The 22,094-nt window shown below is 38.7% G+C and overlaps 1 protein-coding gene across 6 annotated transcripts; it reads left to right on the forward strand.

Annotated features, from left to right (window-relative positions):
* The first annotated feature begins 343 nt into the window (after positions 1-343).
* Positions 344-21,741, forward strand: pacsin2 (protein kinase C and casein kinase substrate in neurons 2). Of its 6 annotated transcripts, none has more exons than XM_040144173.1 (12): positions 344-491; positions 8,744-8,835; positions 8,939-9,095; positions 9,317-9,552; positions 11,536-11,688; positions 11,904-12,079; positions 12,185-12,305; positions 13,216-13,263; positions 14,471-14,601; positions 17,760-17,894; positions 18,945-19,126; positions 19,240-21,741. In XM_040144173.1, the coding sequence occupies exons 2-12, from the start codon at positions 8,779-8,781 to the stop codon at positions 19,350-19,352; spliced, it is 1,509 nt and encodes a 502-aa protein (XP_040000107.1). In that variant the 5' UTR covers positions 344-491; positions 8,744-8,778; the 3' UTR covers positions 19,353-21,741. The 6 variants fall into 6 exon arrangements, with proteins under 6 accessions (XP_040000107.1, XP_040000141.1, XP_040000133.1 ...); XM_040144189.1 differs by lacking the exon at positions 344-491 and adding an exon at positions 1,709-1,731; XM_040144179.1 differs by lacking the exon at positions 344-491 and adding an exon at positions 3,615-4,768.
* The last annotated feature ends 353 nt before the right edge of the window (positions 21,742-22,094 follow it).

Consider the following 22,094-nt stretch of genomic DNA (forward strand, 5'->3'; position numbering starts at 1 on the left):
CCTATTATCAACATATGAGAGCATTATATGTTTAATTTGTTTGTCTTATATCTGTACCTATGCCACATTATTTATAAAGTACTTTTGTTTTGTATTTAAAATCTCAGTTTGCAATGTAACTAGTAACTGTAAAAAGGACAGTATCTACCTCTGAAATGTAGTGAAGTAGAAGTGTTAAGTTAAGCAGAAAATAAAAATTCTCAATTTAATTCCAAATACCTCAATATTGTACTTATAGTACTTACTCTACTTTACTTTCCACCCTTGGTACTTTGTATTACATAACAAAATGCAACCTCCCTCGCCTTTGGTCTTATTTTGAAAATCTCGGCCGGATGTGCATTGCCGTACCGTGGTGTCAGTCAGTCGATCGATGGTGCCGCTGCTGAGCAGAGAAAAAAAACGGGCGAAAAGATTTGTAAATTGGCACCAAGAATAGAATTAATTCTTCAGTTAAACATAAACCCTCAAGAGGAATAAACCGGTTTCAGGTAAGTTTAAAGTGAGACTTTTATATTGTTCATTTTAACTTTTTACTTTAGGGCCAGTGGCTAACATTAGAGCTAGGGGGGCTAACGTTAAAGTTAAGTTACTTCCCGGTGGGAGAAGGTGGATACTGTATTGGTTATCAAAACTTCAAATGGTTTAATTAAATGAAAGCTACAACAATGGCTGTGCGTGAGGCGTTTCACATGTGTAATAAGATCTTAAACTGAAGTTTAACTAGTTCACCATTGACTGTATCTGTAGACACGGTTGGAGTAACTTGGGTATTTCAGAGTATTAGAAGTCCAAAGACTTAAGCTAGCACCGTTAGGTCGTAGTTTAGAAAATGCCACTGTAATTAATGTCCGACTTAACGTTGTTAGGAACCGGGCTACTTCATGCAAGTTCCCTCAAGACGTTTCACCCCAGCTGTCTAAGTCTTCGCCGGGAGACACTAGTGTTTCACTGCCCGGAGTGATAAAGGGCGGGGCGGGTTTCGCAAGTAAAGATAACGTCCTGGTTCGTGTCACATCATCCTGCATGTTGTGCTCACAACATGAAATATTTTATTGTTTTTCTGTTTAGAGAGCTGGTTCGGTTTCTGCTGCAACGTCGTGGCTGGCCACGCTCCGCGCTCCGTCCTGTCACTGTTGTTAAATTTGCGCAGTACTAGCGAGCGGCCAAGTTTCATTCCCGACGCTCGTAGCGGTCATTTAAACCCAAGTTAAATTTACAGAAAGAAACTGTGAGCTGCCCCATTAGACCCCGGCCGTTGGTAGCTGCAGTATTTTTTTTTTTTTTTTTTTTTTCCCTTTCACAGTAAGATCCTTGTCAGAACGAGGTAATTAATGACGTGAAGCAGGGAAAAGAGAACCTTGGCCTGTCCCCGGAGGATGACAAGAGAGCCAATATTCATGGTACTGTAATGGATCAGTGGAAGTTACCAGTCACCACAGTCATGCTTAGTGACACTGGGGTGGGTGTGTGTGTGTGTGTGTGTGTGTGTGTGTGTGTGGGTTGTTTATATCTATGTAGTTTGTGTTTGTAGAATGAGTAGTGTTGTAAGGATAAAGCAGCAGATGAGACGCTCTGTATAAAAGTGTGTGTGTGTGTGTGTGTGTGTGTGTGTGTGTGGGGGGGGGGGGGTTGCTCAGTCACAGAACCAAGTTAAACTTAGAATGGATATTCCAATTTAGGATGAAGCTGTTGTCCAGCAGGATTAATCATGTCATTCCTGCTGCCGCGGTGAGTCCCGTGGGTATGTTTGAACATGAACTACCTCCACCAAAGCTAGAATCCAAGGTTATGAGAAAGGGGGAAAGAATGATTATGACACGCCAATAAATTAATCACAGATCTGACTGCCCAAAATTGCTAAATGTGCTGTCCTAGCTGAAACATTCAGTCGATTTTTTTTTTTGATCAGTTGATTGATGGGAAATTAAACTGCAGTTATTTTGATAATTGATTGAACATTAAAGTAATTTCTTTAAACATAAATGACAAATAGTGACTGGTTTCCACAGCTCAAATGTAAGTATATTTTCTTAGTTTTCAGTGATGATAAACTGAATATCTTCAGGTTTTGGACTTGGTCAGGTAAAACAAGCAATATGAATAAGTAAACTTGGGCTTTTTGGAAACTGTAATGGGCTTTTTTCCTCTATTTATAGACCAAATCTTAATCGATTTAAAGCTGAAAAAATTATTCAGGTGACAGAAAATTATTCAGATACAGTTTTGATCCTCACTTAATTGTTTGGATTCACTTTTAGACAAAAATGCCAAACATTTGTTGGTGCCAGCTTCCTTAAATAGAGAATTTTCTGCTTCTCAGTTTTATGTTATTGTAAATTGAATATCTTTCGGTTTTGGGACTTTTCTGTTTTTTCTCGGTTTAATATTATTGTTGAATTAATATATTTATATATATATTTTTTTAGACTATTGCTTGGATAAAACAAGGCATTTAAATATGTCACCTTGGGCTCAATGAAATTATAATTGGCACTTTTCTGACATTTTATAGCTTAAGTGTTCAATAAAGAAAATAATCTAAACAGCTGTTAGTTGCATCTCTTATTCACAGGCCCTCTGGTTATTGCAAATACTGTAAAGAATCTTCAGAAAGTTTCAAATGCCTAATTCAAAAGTAACATTCTTCTATGATTTCTGTCTTTGTGAGAGGATTATTAATGTGTACAGAATGTGCTCAGCTTTAAAGGTCAAAGGGTTAGCTGATGAACTGTGTTCACTGCACTTTCCTGAAAAGTCTGCACCTTTAAATGCATCACGTGAGACGCTGCTCTGTCTGCAGGACAGGGGCTTCCACAGGAAAAACTGCAGAATTCGCCTATCAGTGACATAAGGATCTCCCCTTCCCTGTCATGTAATACTGAATTTCCCTCCATTATGTTCCTCTCCATGCTGCTGGCGTGTCCAGTGGAAAATGCCTGAAAGTGTGGAACAAATGCCATTGTTTTTCCCTGACCATGGAGCAAAGAGTTTTTGAGCAGGCGGACTGGTCAGTTATGCCGAGACTACAGCTGACCTTGTGTTAATGGACTAACAGTTTCATTGTCTTGTGTTTTGGAGCCTCTTAACTGTAGTATGAAGCTCTGTCAGTGATCTCTATAAAGGCTGTATAGGTGGGAGTCTACATTTAAAGGGCCATATTCCTGTAAGATCAGCAGTCCTGTGCAGCTGTTGAGCTCACATGAAGACAGAGGGCAGAGGTCATTGACTGACAGGGAAATAAAATCAAGGTCATGACCTGCGATGGCCATGGAAACTTCTGACCTTCAAGCTTGTGTGCTACAAGAGAAAAAGAAGCAAAGGAATGATTGTATTTTTTTCTCTCATAGCCCAGTTGGGATTTAGCAATGTCCTGCTGTGGAACTGCAATATTGAAGGGATAGATCAGCTCAGCTGCAACCCCCCCCCCCCATATATAATGCTGATGTTTATTGCAACAAAAGAAGGTAATGGAAACAGACAAAAAAATCACCCGTGGTCAGATACGCAATTTTCATGTGATTAAAACATTAAGACTTCAGCCTTGTAGAGCGCAAACATAGAGATTGTTTTCATTGAAACAGCTAGAAAGAAAGGGACATGTATATAAAACTCAGCAAACAAAGTCATGTTTTCATTTAGACAAAACATGTAAGCTGTGGATTCTTGCTTACATTGACAATCAGGCAGACAAGACTGGGAGGTCTCAATATTCAGCAGGAAACAAAATATGACACGGCAGCCCTCAGGATAACTCCACTTACTGCACATATTTTCCGTCTGCAGCAGTTACTGATTCTGAATTGTTCAGATTGTGTGACATTAACGCGGCTGTCCTTGCTATACACACTCTAATAAGAGTTTGGTTTAAAGTTTAAAAACCTTACTCTCACAGATCTAACAAATATAATCCTCCCTATGGGGTCAAATGTGCTTTAAAAAAAGGTGATTTATGAAGTCTGTACAGTCTGTGATAGCTCGGGCTGGTCTCCTGGTGCACTGATTATATTTTTCACCCACCAACATAAACACACACAGCTTTAGGGCAGGCATGCATGTGCCTGTCAACTGTGTAAGTGCCCATCTCTTTGGTCTGTGTATGCTGTTGTTTCCTGCTCCTCAGCTCCATTCATGACACTGTTTCTGTGTGACAACCCCCAACGCACTCTGAGAAACTTAAACATGAGATGAATAGGTAGTTTGCTGATTGATTTTGTTGGAAACAATATGCTCTTGTACACAAATATGTATTTGTCCTGCCATCTGTCCAACATTTTGCATAGCCCGTCTCTTCCTTTAGTCCTGTTTTCTCCATCTATCTCAACTTCTTCCCTCCCTCCCCCGGTTGTAAAGGTCACTTGGATCTCGTGTCTGTTGCTTAGACGTGACTCAGGATTGGCGTTCATGTGCTTTTAATAACACACATGGTCATCTTTATCTTTTGCTGTCTCACTCTCTGAGTTGGTCCCTGGTCTGAGCCCTTGATCTGGTCGCTGGTTGCATACAGCTGCTGCTCTCTGAATCCCAATTCACAAATCAACAAACTATTGATAATTGTTAACCCTCCTTCTACGTCAAAACAGGAAAGTCAGGCTCATCTGTGCAAGTTGGGATACAAATTTGTTTTTGTGTGAAATGGGTTAGAGGAGAAATGACAGTGTGGGAACTTGCCCAACTTGCCAAGGTTCAGTTTAGGCATGGCAGCACTGAGGAATGCATTTGTTCACTTCTATCTTGAGACTGTTGTCATCAGCCAAATTCCAGCATGGTCAGTACATTTACTTCTCAGTCGTTAGTAGATATCATTGTTGTGGTTGATTACATAACCTCTAAGCCTGTAATCTAAGAACCCCTATTTAGCCAGGTTTCTGCACCCTTGATGAAATTATGCATTTGTTGCCAAGAAAGACCCGTCTGATGAATTTAGTTGTCACATCATATTTAGATGACAGTAACACAATGTCAAATAGTCGTTTATCCATCTCACATTGTCACTCCTAAGTGTTTTTTGCTTGTGCCTAGCAGCACACATTGTTGAATTTTCCAGTGCCCTCCTGCAGGGTGACAAAATGAGTGGACTTCAGACCTCAGCTTAGTCAACAGCATTGTTTACAGTTCTGGGTCAAGCCTTGTTCAGTTGTTTAACGCTGCCCCCCCCCCCCATGTCCTACGGAGCCAAGGGTGTGCAGACGTTTGTTCCTGTTTGCTACGGATTACATCAGATGTGGGAAAAAGCTTTTGTGATGAAGGAATTCCCTATATATTGTTGTTGTTAAAGATTTTTTTGGCAATGCAAAGTAATTTTCCATTCATCTTTTTACTTGTTTTAATTTAAAATCAAGTCATTAGAACCACTTGATTAGAGAACCATTTTTAAGTCTTAGGACAAGACACCTACCTTGATACAGAGCTGGATGATGTATCAGTATATTATTATGGTAAAGAAAACATCTGGAATTTCATGATATTGCTTGTCTTAAGATTGATTCTATAAATCTCAGCCCTGGTATCTTCTTTTTTGTGTGTCTAAAGAGGAACATGTACTTTACTAAAGTTGTGACTGTTGTACACATACAGTATGTCGTGCTGCTGTGGTCATGTTGTAAGTGGAAGTTTCTCCACAGCAGCGTTTGCTGTCAGAACACTTGTTGCCATGTTTAGAGTAGATATTTGTGGCTTGTTCCATGTGTCCCTCTATTGTGCTGCAGTAGTGATTGGTGAATGAAGAATATAGACAGCTGGTAGGGAAAAGGCAGAGGGGGAATGATGACAACACCTGTTTGGATCATGAAGATCTTCATCCTCATATATGAGCTTTCATCGCTTTTTGTGGACATGGTTTTTTTTTTCTTAGACCCACATTTCTTTGGCAGAACCAGACAATGATTAAACACATTCTCACCAGTGATCACTGTTACTGCCTTTCTCTTAGAGTATAAGGCAATCCACACAGCTCATTAATATACATATTAATATTATTATTATTATTATTATTAATCTTTATACTTGTTGGGGCTTGAGGCAACAGAAGACTCTGGACTTTATACACATATAGAGTACTAATTCTGTTTTGTGTCTGTGTGTGTATGGCCAAAGCTTCTGGATTCAAAATGATTTCTAATCTGATACACAAATGCAAGCTTGGTTAGCCTATAACATATGTCCAAGTAGAGCTCGAAGATGTATTAACATTATAGAAATACACTGTATTATAATAATTCAAATAGTAATACAGATAATATTTTAATATATTATATAGCTTAATAATAATAGGACTGCAGCTAACAATCTGCAAATTATTTTCTGTAATAATCACTTAAAATAAAAAAAAAAATTTGGGTCCAACACGGTTTTTCAGAGCCTCAACAGTGGCACCAGAAGCAAATCAGTACATGTGAACAGCAGCAACCAGTAAAATTTTAGCATTTTTGTTTGAAAAAAGACTGAAAGAGTCAAGTGATCATCGTATTATTGATTAATCTACTAATTGTTTTAAATTTAAATTGAATATTACAAGAGGCCTAATGTCATAGTATTGACTGATTGGTCAGTTTTTGTTTAAATAATATTGTGATATAGCCTAAATGTTATATTTTCTGTTTTTGAAGGGTATACAATTACAATTAAGTGATAAAATGTTACGAGCTCATTAACCTGTTCCCTGCCTGACCATTACTTCCAGATTATGTTTTTTCCCTCAGATATCATGTTATTCATCTCTTGTGTCGATTAAATATTTAATTTAATGCACCTGTCTTATAAAAATGATCATCTCATTAACAATATGAAGCTATTGAGTCAAAAATATTGTGTTATTATTGTAGTATATTGATGCATACTAGATGCTCTTCACACTGATTTTTGTGTCGGTTATCAAGGCTGTCATTCATGAGGAATTTGAGTAAAATTAAACCCCTGGTTTTCCCTAGAAATATTGACCGATAACATCTATTGGTGCGTTTGTGGCTCTGTGCGTGTGTGTGTGTGTGTGTGTGTGTGTGTTTAGCTATGTGACTGGCCTGATTGTGAACTACAAACACAGTTAAAGGAGAATTGTTCTTTTGCCTCCTCGGCCTTTGGTGACCACAATACTACCCTCTGTCCAAGTCCTGCGCTGGACGGCACGGGCCACTGACCATTTACCAACACGCACACACACAAACACACATACACAGAGCAACAACTCTCATACTCTCCCTGTCTCACTAAACTGAAAGAGGCCCTGTTCACATTTGTGACCATAATGAATCTTGTGTGATCTGATCACAAGCGGACAGGTCCTAATTAGGGGGTGGGAATTTAGTTTTTTTATATTTATATTATTATATTTATATATTATTTATTCGGTTAAAAGTAAAATTTTATTTGCGGTAAATTTTATTTCCCAACATGACGCTATAAAGGCTCTTTTAATATTGCCAGGAATAAAAATCTGCAGGGTAAACACTGAATCCTTTTTTAAATTTGATTATTATTAATTATTTTATTATTCACTCTGATGCTAGGTGTTAACTGCAGTTTGTTTAAGATGGATGTAAAAACAATCTGAATACCTTAGGTTACAAGAGATACTAGGCCTGAACACTGCAGAGAGAGGAGAAGAGGCTGAAGGGGAAGGGAGGAGAGGAATGAGAAAATGGGCAGAGAGGAAGAGGATGGAGGACAGGAATGAATATGGGATGAATAAAGAGAGACTGTTTGGGGGGCTGTTGAGTTTGAAATGATGGACGTGAGGACAGAAGAGGGAGAGAGGAGAGCAACAGAGGACTGTCTGTCGAACCAGTCTGAAGGAAACGGAAGCTGCCCACTTGGTGCTTCTTGACAGTTTCTTTTTCTTTCTTGTTGTCAGAATGACACACACACACACACACACACACACACACACACACACACACACACACACACACACACACACACACACACACACACACACACACACACACACACACACACAGTTCAGTTGAGACTCTGTGTGCTGCCAGCAATCACTGTGGTTTGACTTTGTCATGTATTGAGGGTGGTGAGATAGAAATGGATGAAAACACCCACGTGCTGCCTAGATTATCAAACCAGATCTCTTCCTCTCTTTGTATCACCCTTATGAACTATTTCTTTTCTTACTTACAGAATTCACCCTTTTATCTTTGTCTGATCTATAGTTGTAGTCTCTGAGGAATGCTGTTCTGACCACATGATGAATGATGATTGGCTTGATGTTGTCCTTCAGCTATTGGTTTGACTACACGTAGAGAAAGCAAGTGTTCGACAGTGTGTAACAGACTGATGAAAAGATGTGTTTCCCTTCCTGTTTCTGTCCATTTTTAATACCTTAACTCTTGAATTACAACATAGAGCTACAGCTAAGGCTTTACAATTTACTTTCTTTTTTTCAATATTCGAATCATGTAAAATAGAGAAAAATATGCCAATGATTGTATTCTGTAAAGTATTTTGCAGTGTTTTGGTATTTTTACTTCATTACTGAATATAGCAATTATTAGATTATCAATATTAAATAATATTTAATATGGAAATGATAGTTTATTATGTTTTTTCTGTCAGTTAATTTATTAATTAATCCACAACTTGTTTTATTAACACTTTTCCAACATATTTTGCTCAAGAAATAATTGACTATAGATGCAAATGTTCAACGCAGTTGTGTGTTTTTGACTCAGTGGAGAGTTTGTGTTGATCACATTCAGTTATGATGACACTCTAAATGCGTTTTGTGTTTTTCCAGGCCCTACACACTGAGTGTAACTTAGGGCAGCAGCAATGTCTGGCTCCTATGATGACTCCATGATTGATGTCTCCAGTGATAGCTTCTGGGAGGTGAGACTCTCAGAGCAGTTGTAATTCCTTTGCACTTCCACCATTTCCCGGGTATTTTCTACTTCCTTTTCTTACCTCTCTGTCTCTTTTTGCTATTTCTCAGGTTGGTAGCTACAAGCGTACTGTGAAACGGGTAGACGATGGCAATCGGCTCTGTAATGATCTGATGAACTGTCTCCATGAGCGGGCCCGTATTGAAAAGTCGTACGCACAGCAGCTCACAGAATGGGGCAAGCGCTGGCGGCAACTCATAGAGAAAGGTACTTATATTAAAAAAAAACCCCACTTGCTTTACATTTATTTCTATATAACAGTTTTAATTTCCAGAATCAGTACTTTTGTAGTATTGACAAAAACATAACATGAATTATGCATGTGTAGGGACAATGCATAACAATGTGCAAATGCAAAATTAAAAAAATATAATTAATGCATTGACATCAATGGGAAAACACTGACAGGTGAATAACTCTTGCCCCAGGTCCTCAGTATGGTACATTGGAGCGGGCATGGTCTGCTCTGTGCACAGAGGCGGAGAAGGTGAGCGAGCTCCACATGGAGGTGAAAGCAGCACTAATGGGAGAAGACTACGAGAAGCTGAAGAACTGGCAGAGAGACTCCTACCACAAACAGATGATCGGCGGCTTTAAAGAGACTAAAGAGGCTGAGGATGGCTTCCGCAAAGCTCAGAAACCTTGGGCCAAGAAACTCAAAGAGGTGTGAATTTCAGGCTTCTAATGAACTCATAGGACACTGAAATAGTAAAATGTGTAGTTTAGTAGTAGCATGTGGGCTGTAATTTTCCATCATCGTGTTTCAAATATAAAAATCTAAGAAGTTAACAGAAGCAAGTCAATTTTCAACTCACTGATTACAGCCATGAACATAAGTTTTTACCCTTCATTTCACATGATTACATATTACTGACTCACCATTGTTTCTTTTCTCTCCATGACGACCTACTCACTAAACAACAAAGGAGCAAAGGAAAAATTGTAACTTCTTGGTGCTGATTTTGAATGAGCAGTTATTGCCGAACACCAGTCACAGTGTGCAAACGTAGCAGCCAGTTATCCTGTCCGTCTTTGATTGTCAGTAGAAGGGAAGGAAACACTGACGGCTTGTAGGGGGACTGGCACCTCTTAGTTCAAAATAAGGTCAATGAATTTCCTACAACTGCTTTCATTTTAGCAGCCTGTTTATGTGGCAGAAGTCCCATTCCTCTGTTTCTTTGCGTGCTCTTATATGCACGTGCTTGCAAATATTTGTGTGTTCAAAGTCACATTTTGCAACCTTCAGGCTCCTTTCCCCATTTCCTGTGTGTGTGATGTCACCGGGGGGGGGGGTGACATCCTGGCCTTGTCATTAATGCAGGGACAGAAAAATACAGTTTTGTTGCCATAGAGATTTATTGATCGACTAGACAGACAAGGGCGAGTGGTGGAGGGCAGAGAGGAAATGAGGCTAATTAACTGGTCTAGAAAATGAGTAGCTGACTTGGGTGACGTCGGTAGAATGTCAATAATAAACACATGCATGCAGAACTGGATACGGAATGCGTTTTTAGTGGACTGACATGTTGTTTTGCGCTCACACACATAGAGTAATATGTAACTGCCTATTATATCAAATTGAAGAGAAGGACAGGCTGTTGTCCTTGTATTCTTAGTGTCCTCTCCTTATGTCCACATTGTTTGTTCAGTAGGGACATGGCTGTTCTGGCCTTGGCCCAAGTTACACTGGGCACTGCCCGAGACACTCCTCAAATAGAAACCAGGTTGGATGAAGTTGCTTCCGCAATTCCTATCTGTTGGGGTTTAAATGTATTAACAAAGTAATACAGGATTGGCTGATTCCTCTTATCATAAATTCATCACATTCAAAACGTAACAGACATCAGTGTTGACATGTTGCCTCCCACACGTGTTGGTTACTGTATATGAAGTATCTTCCAGGTTATTCATTCATTCCAACATCCATGTATCTGGGGCCTAAAATTAGGACATGTTTCAGAGTAGGAAATTGGTTGTAATTATCCAAGAAATAAAAAAAAACTAAATAAAAAAGTTTTTAGGCACATGAGTCAACATGTGCTGTCAACAATGAAAGAATAACAACCAAATTTCCTCAAAGAGTTCCTTCAAAATGGAATAGAGGAAGCAACATACATGCACATTTTGTATATATTTAGGAAGATGATGATATATTTAACATAGTTAACAACAATGCAACAGTGGAGTTGTTAAAGGTTATTTGATGGATAAAAATAAAAATACATTTTGAGATGGACTTTGTCCAGTTGTCCAAGACAAAATGGTCCTGCAGCTTTATACTTAAATTCTTCAATCGAACATTGGAAAACAGACTTTAATTGCTTAATTGTTTCCACCTCCACACTCTGAAATACTGTCAAAGCAAGAGACCTAAATCAGCATAGTCTACTTATTGGTTGGCTGAATGCATGGGCTTTTAAAAAACATAGACACAAATATACATTAGGTGGAAAATACTGATCAACGTCAAAGGGCATTAGCTCTTAACGTAAACAGATAAATTACTGGTTTACGGAAAAAGATCTTTGTAGTCATTTTTAGACCTAATCAGTTTTGCGCAATAGATCCTTTAGTCTTTCCATGAAGGGCTGGTGCTTTTTTCTGTATATTAGTTGACTGTTGAGGTAACGATGAATGGAATCCACAGGTGGAGACGATGAAGAAATCTTATCATTCTGCCTGCAAAGAGGAGAAGCTTGCAGCCAGCAGGGAGACCAACAGCAAACTAGAGAGCAACAACGCCGAAGCCCAGAAGAAGCTCCAGGAAAAGGTGGAGAAGTGTCAGCAGGAGGCGCAGAAGGTAGGGCGTCCAGTACAGAGGGGTGGGGCGCGGTAGTACAATTCTCTCTTTTTTTTTTTTCTTTTTTTTTTTCCATTCCTGATAATGTATGAGTGTTTTAGAACAAGATCAATTTCTAGGTTTGTACTTTATCCATATCTATCTGTATTATGAGAATACAAATTCATGATTTTTAATGTATTTTAATAGTTATCTCATTCTTTCTTTTCTTCCAGACTAGGGAACGCTATGAGAAATCCCTTGAAGAGCTCGACAAATTGACTCCTCAGTACATGGAGAACATGGAACAGGTGTTCGAGCAGTGGCAGCAGTTTGAAGACAAACGCATCCGCTTTTTCCGAGAGCTTCTGCTGGAGGTCAAACAGCACATTGACCTCTCAGCCAATCACAGGTCAGACATATGGTAGTGTTAAAAAAAAAAAAAAAAACGTCATGCCAAAGATTTATTTCATTACTCAGAAAATAATGTATTTCCTATACTGTATCGTCACCATAGATTCCAGACAATCTACCACACGCTGGAAGACACGATCTCTGCTACTGACGCTGAGGAGGACCTGAAATGGTTCCGGTCCAATCACGGCCCCGGCATGCCAATGAACTGGCCCCAGTTTGAGGTAGTACAGCCTAGATTTCCTCTGATGAAAGAGTATAAAAAAGAGAAGGAAGGCTTTATATTTGAAGGGGAAGAATGAAGAAGGATCATCTAGAGGGTCTCTCAAGAGGTTTTCCCAATATGTTTTCTCGTCATAGATCCATAAACAGACACATCAGGTCACGATCCCTAAATTTACTTTTTCGAAGGAACTCTTAAGGGAGGATTGTTGTTGTTGTTGTTCAAAGGCTGCACTGCCTTAACTTTTTGCATGTACATTTAGCCCAAGCAGGAGTTATAGCCTTGTGTCATTTTTGTCACTGAAGTGTGCTGTTTGGCAGAAGGGGTGATGAAATCTATCCTCAGCTCTCAGAGTGGCAGTGAGAAGGATGTAGTTCATGTCATATTCTCAACAGGATGTGAAATAAGAAAGAGGAACGGAAGGCGAAAGAAAAGCTAAATGCGCTTGCTATGTTTTCTTGCAGGTGCAACTGTTTCATTGGGGTGCCTTCTTCCACTTCTATCACTATAGGAGGTTTTTATTTCTTTGTACTGCTTGGTTTGTGGAGGAATTTTTTTTTTTTTTTTTTTTTTTTTTAATAGCGGATTAAATCTTCTCTGTGGCAAAATACACAGAGACATAACCTGTCAGACAGCTTCAACGATCTAGACATCCACAAGGAAGTGATAGACTGAATTCCAAAAACAACATAGCATGCTCATATCTTATTACTTCTGCAAGCCACTGGCTGTTTTGTCCATGTAGCTGTTTAAAGAAGCTGAAGTAATCCCTGAACTAAATGGCTGGTTTAGGTCATGCTACATTCACAAACTAACATTTCTGCAGCTTATAGTGTACAGCTTTAGGATTAGACTTTGTTGCTTGCATTAACCCTGTTCTACACCTGCTTCCCTTTCCCCATGTCTGACAGAATTTGGACTGGTCCCAGCCTCGCTCCTTTAAGAGAAGGTCCATTGTAGTGAGTTCTGCATGGGAGGGCTGTTCTGTCACAGCAGCCATGGGAGGAGATCCTTTTTTAACACTTTACACTCTCACTCCTGACTGCTTCTATTTGTGTGTGTTTGAGGTGGTTGTGTTTTTATCTTGTATTCAAGTTTCAAGGACGTATAATGAGACAAAAATACACGTAGTGCACACAAGCACCACTATCTCAGGCGTAGTACTGTTTGTTCATGAAAATGTCTGACATTTCCACCTCTGTTCGCTTTTCCTGTAAACTAAGGGAGGTTCACAGCTTCTCCTGGACATCAGAATTCCTAGTATTACGCTATACCACTATTAACAAAGCTCGGACTCTCTGTTCTTACAAACCTTTGAACTCTGACCCCTCAGTGGCCGTCCTCGATTGTTATTTCTGTGCATGTTAACCCTGCAGTATGTCACATGATGCTACCACAGCTCAGCAGTTTCACAAAGTCTCAGAGGTCATCAGCCAGACCGCAACACCTTTGATCTTTAAAGGTTTGAGAGGCGTGATAAATCAGAGGGGTCAGACAAGCACTTCGGAAAGCCTGGAGGTCACACTTACTATCAAAATATATTATTTATAATTTAAGAGGGGCATTACATCTGCTGTCTGAATTATGGAAAATTATTTGAGACAGTCTAGCTCCAACACAAGATTGAAATCATGCTGCCATGTTGTGATAGATACTGGTGATTTCTAAACCATCAAATAAGTTTATAAAAACCAAATTAATCAATGTTAATGTAAGTCTAGTTCACTTGTATAAAAGTACAGGAATGAAACCAGTCGTGTCTGGAAATGACACTTTGACAGTGTTGCGGTCAGAGACACATCTATTTTGTTCCACTCTCCCTGGTTAGTCTCTGGTGGAGGGGAAATTCCTTGGTGTTGTGTTTCTTTCAACAGGTGATGGATACTCTACATGGTTGTATCTCTAATTTTATCAGGCTTACACTGTACTCTATAAACGCACGTGCATGTACAGTTTCAAAATCCAGAGTCGGTGTCACAGCCTGAGAAATGTTTCACTGTATGTCGGACTGTGTTGAAGTGTGTGTACGTTGCTGTGCACATTCCTGTTAGATGTTCCCCCACTACTAGCTTTGAAGGCATGTTTTTGAACCGAATTAAACCACTCAGTTGACACAGTCATACGTGCAATATCTTACTGTAATGTGTATCTGTGTGTGTCTACCAGGACTGGTCCATAGACCTGAACCGAACCCTCAGCAGACGAGAAAAGAAGAAGCCGTCAGAGGGCGTCACACTGACCGGCATCAGTCAAACTGGATCAGACCAGCCAGTTCAGCCTGCCAAGAGCAGCAGCAGGTAGATACCTGACTACTTACCGACTCTTGACTTTTTCTGTCTCTTAACAAACACAGAGGAAACTGAGCATCTGTTCTTAATGCGCACACACTCACAAAAATGCTCATACACACTCTGTCCTCCCAATCCAAAGTTCCCAAATCGGAGATAATCCGCAGCACACAGCGTCTTCCTCTTAAGGAATGCTTGTAAAACGTACAAGGGAAGTTCCGGGAGTGACGTCTAGTTGCACGACCGTTTCCATAGCAGCAGTAAACATTTTGTTACAGCTTGTTGGGAAAGAAGTCATCCCCAAGAGACTGTAGTGTGCTGGTACATAGTTGAAAGGGTGCCAAAAGTAATGTGGAAATATTACTCATACACACCGTGACCTTTATAGCATTAATGTTGGTACTGGAAAGTACAAAGAAGCGTGGAGTAGTGTTGTTTAAGTCAGTAATACCCACAGTAAGTCAAACTTAAGATATTTATATTTTATATATAAAATATTTTTATAATTGAACAACCAAGCAGCATAATGGACTTAATTTGTTTCTCAGTCCTTCAAAGCAAAGAGAAACAGTTATAATTCACTGCCATGTTTGAGATTTAAGCAAAATGATAACAACAAAAGCCTGTTTGTCTTCCAATATTGGTTTGAAATGCAGGGTTTATGGTAATTGATTTAACCTTCAAATGATCTAATTACATATAATGGAACAAAATGTCTCTACATCGTTTCGAGCCACTTGATGTTTGATTGGCAATTTTTAAATAACATGATGTAATCTTTCTAGGCCGAGATAAGATAAGATAACTTATTTGTCCCTGCAGGGAAATTTTCCTTTGGTTTTGTGGCGAAAGACATAACAGTGGTTGATGGAAACGCGAACAAACAGCTGATTCACATAAAAACATTTCATGCACCAATCATAATGGTAAAAAAAACACATCATACAGTCATGACATTGAGATAAATCTTTAAAGTCGTGAGCTCCTGTGTGTGTCATATTTGTTGTGATATATTTAATAGGTGTTAAGTGCAGTTGGCTGTAACTTTCCTGGCCTGTGTCTGAGCAGTTTGTGAAAAACACTTGACCTTAACTCCTCGCATTCCTTCGTAGCTTGGCAATGAGGTTTCCTTAATTTGATGTTCTAACACCTGCTGCCTGTGTGTATGCAGAAATCACGAGAGAGGAGTGTATATAGGAGTCAGCAAAGGGAATGTCAGGAATGGAAAGCATTTAACCTCTGAACTTGAGAATGTTGAGTGTTGTGCCGCTCCCCCAACCAGCATTTAAACAGCACATCGTTTTCCTGTTATTTCTTGCATCTTTGGGCGTGAAAAATGTGCGTATGTGCATGGTGGCGGAAAGGGTAAAAGTGAAGCAATTTGGATTCTGACTCTGATTTCACAGTAAAGGTTGATGATTTATCTTGACTGTAGTTTCAGTAGTTTGTTTTTGGCATCAGAAAGCCAGCCCTCATTCTTATCAACTTATCTTTGCCCTTTATGGGTTTTTCCCTCATTTGAAGCCTGATGCTCGAATGAACAAGGTTTTAACAGCCACAGGATAAGACAGTAATACAGCTCTTTGAATACTTGGGTTTTAGGAATAAGGTCAAGTTTGTTTGTTGACTGAGAGAAACTAAAGTTACATTGTGCCACAGTCCTACGAGAGCAGTGTTTGGTATAAATACTCCTCAGGCTCAACTCAGGGAGCATGGTATGACTATTCAAACAAAGGCTTTCACATTGCTCAGCTTCACACTCTCAAGGGCCAACTGATAGCTACTGCGGTTCAGGGTCCAATAACTCTGTAAACGGGGAGTAGAAACCCTGTGTTTCCTCTGATACAGGTCTAGTGCAAATTTTATCCCTTGACGTGGAAAGTTACAATGGTAGGAAGCAAACTGCCCTTGTGACTTTTTCAGAAAGATTTCGCACCTACAGAGCCGACAAAGTGTTTGATGTGTCACTCAGGAGGTGTCTTCTGATGTTTTTTCTAACTTTGTATTTATTATAAAGTGCAAGGGCTGGCGGAAACATTCAAGTGCAAAACAAGGTAGACTGTTGTCTTGGTGTCTTTTTATATCTGTGTTTAGTCTAAAACAGCTGTCTCATTCACTGATTGTTATACCTTGTTGATGCCAATCATTCTTATTATTACTTAGAAGTAAAATAATTACTGGCTCATCGATTTTTCACAATTAACCATTAACTAATTCCCGCCCCATCATTACTTACTGTTGCTGAGCCTGTCAAGCTTTCTTTTCTTGCATATCACATATTCAGTTTACACTGATGGCGCTGGGAGATTTAACATAAAAAATCTTAGTAATTTTTAAAATAATGGGTCCTTGCTTTCAGACAGAGGCAGACAATAGCAGGGTTCTCATTTCTAAGAGGCGATCGTCGATTTTGCCGACTCAAAAGACAACTGTCGCTGGCAGATTTTTTCAGCTGTAGTACCTAACAATTTTTGCTTACATTAGTTCCATTAGATGGTTGAAAACTTTGTCTCCGTCTGAATTTTTCATGTTTGTAAAAGGCTCTTAAATGTGTACTTTGCTACACGTATACTGTTGCGCTAAGAGACTGAGGCGAAAGTCCCCGGCAAGAAGTCACGGCCCAATCTGTGTAGAAGACGTAGAAATAAAGTGCAGTAATTTATTCATATTGCACAGTTCATTCCATTCAGTGTGTTTCACATAAAAACATGTGTATGCTGTGTATGTGTGTTTGTGTGTCTGTCTGCGTGTGTGTATATATGTAAATATGTATGTATATATGTATTAATGTGTGTGTCTATATATCTATATCTATCTATCTATATATCTATATCTATATCTATTTATATATATAGATAGATAGAGAGATAGAGATATAGATAGAGATATAGAAATATATATTTATATATATATATATGTAAATAAAAGGGTTAAAGGAACATTTCAGCTCGTGTGGTACGTCAGCATTTCATATATATATCTGTTGCATCACCGTGTATCCTTGTTATAATAGGTCAGAATACCAAAGAGAGCAGTTGCAGTTAAAAATGCTTCTTTGGCATCATCTTTGCCCCGCTTTGTCCACAGGTCATGTATGTCACAAGTGTGTATTTATATGTGTGTGTTCATGTCAAGAACCAATCTCTCACTGTGTCCCATGTTGTCAGTCTGACTGTGCCTACTAAAACAGAGGCAGTGGGCTCAAACCCCTTTGAAGATGACGACGATGAGGAAGAAGAAGTGGCCATGGAGCAGGAGACCACAGTCAACCACATCAGTGTGAATAAAGAGGAAATAAAAACGTTGGTGAACAGGAGAAATCTTTCCGCCCACCTGCAACCTGTCCGCCTTTTCCTTTTCTATCTTTGCTCCATGGATCGCTGTCCATTCTTCGTTTCCTACAATTACTTAATCTTAGTTACTTCGCTCCCGTCTTCCTTGTATCCCTCTCTCCTCGTGCAGGTAGCAGGTTGTTATGTTGCTCTGCATGGTTACTGGAATGGCATTGCACACAAAGCCAAAGTGTGTCCGTCCTTCACTTCTAACAGTGCCATGTCTTGCAGAACATTACATGTGATGCGTATGGGGGCGCATGCCTCCGCTGTGGGACCTCCAATATGTTTTATGTCTTACAGTCAGATCTGAATATTGACACACTCATTCATGTATATAGACTGGTTGTTTATGTCAGTTTTCTCACAGTTGCCAGACAATTAACCGGCTATATAACATCAAAAGAAAGTAAATCAAGTAAAATAAGAATTGAGGAAGTAAGCCAGTGTCAACAGTAGATTTGCAGCTGTGAACAGGTCTGACTGTAAGTCATTTCTGTGTGCTGGTGTGCATTTACTGTCTGTCAAAGCCGAGTTCTCGCTGGTGTTTAGGTGGCTCCCTCTGTTGACCGTTCATGTTAAACTCCAATCATGCATTCACAAACATGATTTGTCTTGCTTGTTACTGTATTTTTTTCCTGTGCCTTTTGACATGTTTTTTTTTTTTTCATTGCCTTACCTTAGCACCGTGTGCACTTTCACTTTGAGCTCTTGATCTTAAAGTTGCATCAAAGCCTTGTTGCAACAAAAGCATGTTTTCCAGTCATTTCATCTGAACTGAACTGTAGTTTGTTTTCAGGATAAATCACAAAGCTGTCTGTGGATTTGAAGAAGCATTTTGGCTTTTTGTATGTTTTGACTGTACTTTAATTGGTGTTATATTTATTTTTCTTGCTTTGCTTACATTAAACTTTTGTTCCTGCTTACGCCTGGCATGCTGGATTGTCCGGTCGAAGTATGAGGCCCTGATATATACATGGAAAAACCATTTCTAAGGGGCTGGTTTGTCTGTCTATCCAGTGCAAGCACTATGGAGAAGACTCCAGACTGGTCAGATGAAGACACAGGTGGTAACCCATTCTCCGCCAATGGTGATGGGAATCCATTTGAGGACGAGCCAGCTTCTCCAGTCGTATCTGTGCCTGTCAGAGCGCTCTACGACTATGAAGGACAAGAGCAGGATGAGTTGAGCTTCAAAGCAGGTATGTGGCAGGAATGGAGTGAAAGACCGAAAGAAAAGTCAGAGACTACAAAACCCAGCACTTTTCTAGAATACAAGTATTCCCTATTTATCCATGTCTTTTTGCTTTTTCAGGGGATGAATTTACCAAAATTGGCGAGGAAGATGATCAGGGTTGGTGCAAAGGCCGGCTCAAGGACGGACAAACAGGCCTCTATCCTGCTAACTATGTGGAAGTCATTCAGTAATGAATTATCACAGACGAAATAAATGTGAAGAAAGAAGAAAGTGGTTTGTGGAGAAATTACAGCGCGACTGGAAAAAGAGAAGGCTCAGCCTTATTTTCAACCCTTTTCTTGCTGGACTGGAGTGGGAGAAGGACAGAGAGGAGAGGTTGCAGATCTTAAAAGAACCACTTGAGATATTGTTGCTTTGACCCTCATAGAAACTAAGTACAAGTGGATATTAACCACAAGCTTCCAGATGATTCCAGACAAGGAAGATCACAGAGAAAAATTGCTGTCAGTGTAAAATATGTTACTTAGAATCCCATTTATGCTGTTACAAAAATAATAGGTATTCAAGTATATATATTAGATAAGACTCAATGAACTTTATGTGTGAATTTATATATTGTTTAAACGAAACACTGGGATGACAGTCTGACAAATTGTCTTGCAATGTTAGCCATGCAGCCTTAGTATGCAAGTCACTATGGATTCATTAAGGGAGATGACCCTTTTTATAACCATTACTAACCATTTCTGCCTGTTAGAGTCCAGTCCATAAATGTTTAATAAACACGTGATCTTTTGGACAAACAAGCCCCTTATATTGAGATTATTTTTGTCAGATTTAACTTGATTTTAAACTTGTGCTTACATTGTTCTGTCATTCCTTTCAGGGTTTTGTTTTTCCATGCAGTTCTTAAACTGTCCTGGGTATTTTATAAGGAATGATAAAGACCAGTAGAGCCTTATCCTGGCATGGTCTTCATTTAGCTCACAGTGGGTAGGTTTCCTCTAGTCACTGCAATTGAATGTATATTCACTGATTGTACTTGTCCACCTGTTGATTGTTCACTTTTTGCTGTTGTTGGGATTTTTTGCAACCACTTACCTAGTTACACCTTGAACTACTATCCTCAAGCATTTCACACAAATATCTCTCCTTTCTGTTGCCCGCTTTAATACTATATGGGTTTTTTCATGCAACACTGAAAAGATTTTCACAAAAGTTTATCTCACTTGAATCTCCCGTGTTTTTAGTTCTCTCACTTCTTGTCAGATATAAAGTTATGGGAGAATATTTTAATGTTTGTATTTTGAAAATTTAATACAAGTTATAGCAATAAAATCAAAGCATAGTATGGTATTGCATACATGCATGTAAATAGCCTGGATTAAACATATAAGAACAAAGAATAAAGATCAGATGATATGTAGTTGGAAATTGATGATTTTTAATTTATGATGCCACAAGTGCTTTTGTTCTACTCATGTTAGAATGCTGTGACCGAGAATCAGTTTGTACATTAATTGAATGTTTAATGGAAAAATATCCCTTGAATTTGTTATTTTGTTATATTTGTAAATATGATTCTTTTTCCCCTTCATAGAAGGCCATACTCGCTGAGTTAATCGATAAATACTATGTGAATAATTGTTGATTTGTTATTAGAAGCTATGACACGAATGGATATACCTGATTTCATAACCTTAATACATGTTTTGATCATCAAGTATTTTGTCAGCTCGTATTTTTGCAGAGCTCAACTGCAGGCTTTTCACTTGTGCAAGCTCTAAATTCATTAATGGCCTAATGTATCAATGAAATCACTGAAAAATGCTATTTGATGCCTTTAACTGCAGCACAAGAGGAAAACGACTTTTGTTCTTCAATAATAGTGAGAAAGGAGATGTTTTGCCATGTTTTCAGGGCATGCTGTCGTCAAAACACAGCAACCGCTGTACTTGCACAGTAAGGTTTGTAAATGTTGTCCCACAACATAATAAATGAATTTATTGGAAAAAATATTTTATATTTGTATTGAGTACTGATATTTCTTTTGTTTAACTCTTCTTTTTACTTGTCAAGACCTTTACTGGATCTAAAATGAGCTTAAATTTGTGTATGTGTGTGAGTGTGAGTGAATATCCTTAAAAGGTTTTGATTATTGCTAACTACAGTACTTAACGTCAGTAATTCAGTTGTACAGTTCTCTTGGTTGCAGGGTGTTCTGTTGAATTAAATGTCGGTGTGGCAAATCTATACTACAGTTGTTTTAAATTTCAGATGGTTGAATTTTCTGTAACGTCATACTCTCTATTCCACACATTTTTATCTGATGGTTGTCAGTACCTTGCAGATAAACATTAGCATAAAAAGCATACATGTTGAAGTTAAAAAATATTTTATTTTGTTTTATATTTGCTCAAAATTGAACACGTACATAGAAAAGTAGTAGAGCGCCCGATGTAACGGTTTAACAGTTTTTGAAGAGGGATCAGTCATGCACTCATGAATGATCTCGTGCTTGTTCCAATGTACTTTTATTGTATAATTGTTTGTGTTATGTATGTATTTTCTCGTTGAGTTTGATGTATTTTAAAGGTCCATCTAGGGACGGGCATTGCAAATGAGCGGTAAAAATAATCATTAAAATAAAATTTGAAAAAAAGAGAGTAAATATTGAAACAAACATTCAAATAACAATAATTGTATTTGAAGTGATAGAAATTAGATGTAATCCTACATATTGACGCATATGTTGAGATTAAACTCTCACACAGCAATTAAATCTATATGAAACGTATGTAAATATTTGGCTAATCCTCAGCACAAAGTATTTTTAAAATTCTTATCTAAAGGATCTAAATACTCTTCCCCCATTGTTTACAGTCACTACAAATGTAGATGTGAACTACATTACCCAGACGCACTTGCTACAATAACATAAACATGGGTCGTTTTTCACCAATCGGGTGCAG

The sequence above is a fragment of the Xiphias gladius genome, chromosome 2, assembly GCF_016859285.1.
Source record: "Xiphias gladius isolate SHS-SW01 ecotype Sanya breed wild chromosome 2, ASM1685928v1, whole genome shotgun sequence".
Taxonomy (NCBI): Eukaryota; Metazoa; Chordata; class Actinopteri; order Istiophoriformes; family Xiphiidae; genus Xiphias; species Xiphias gladius.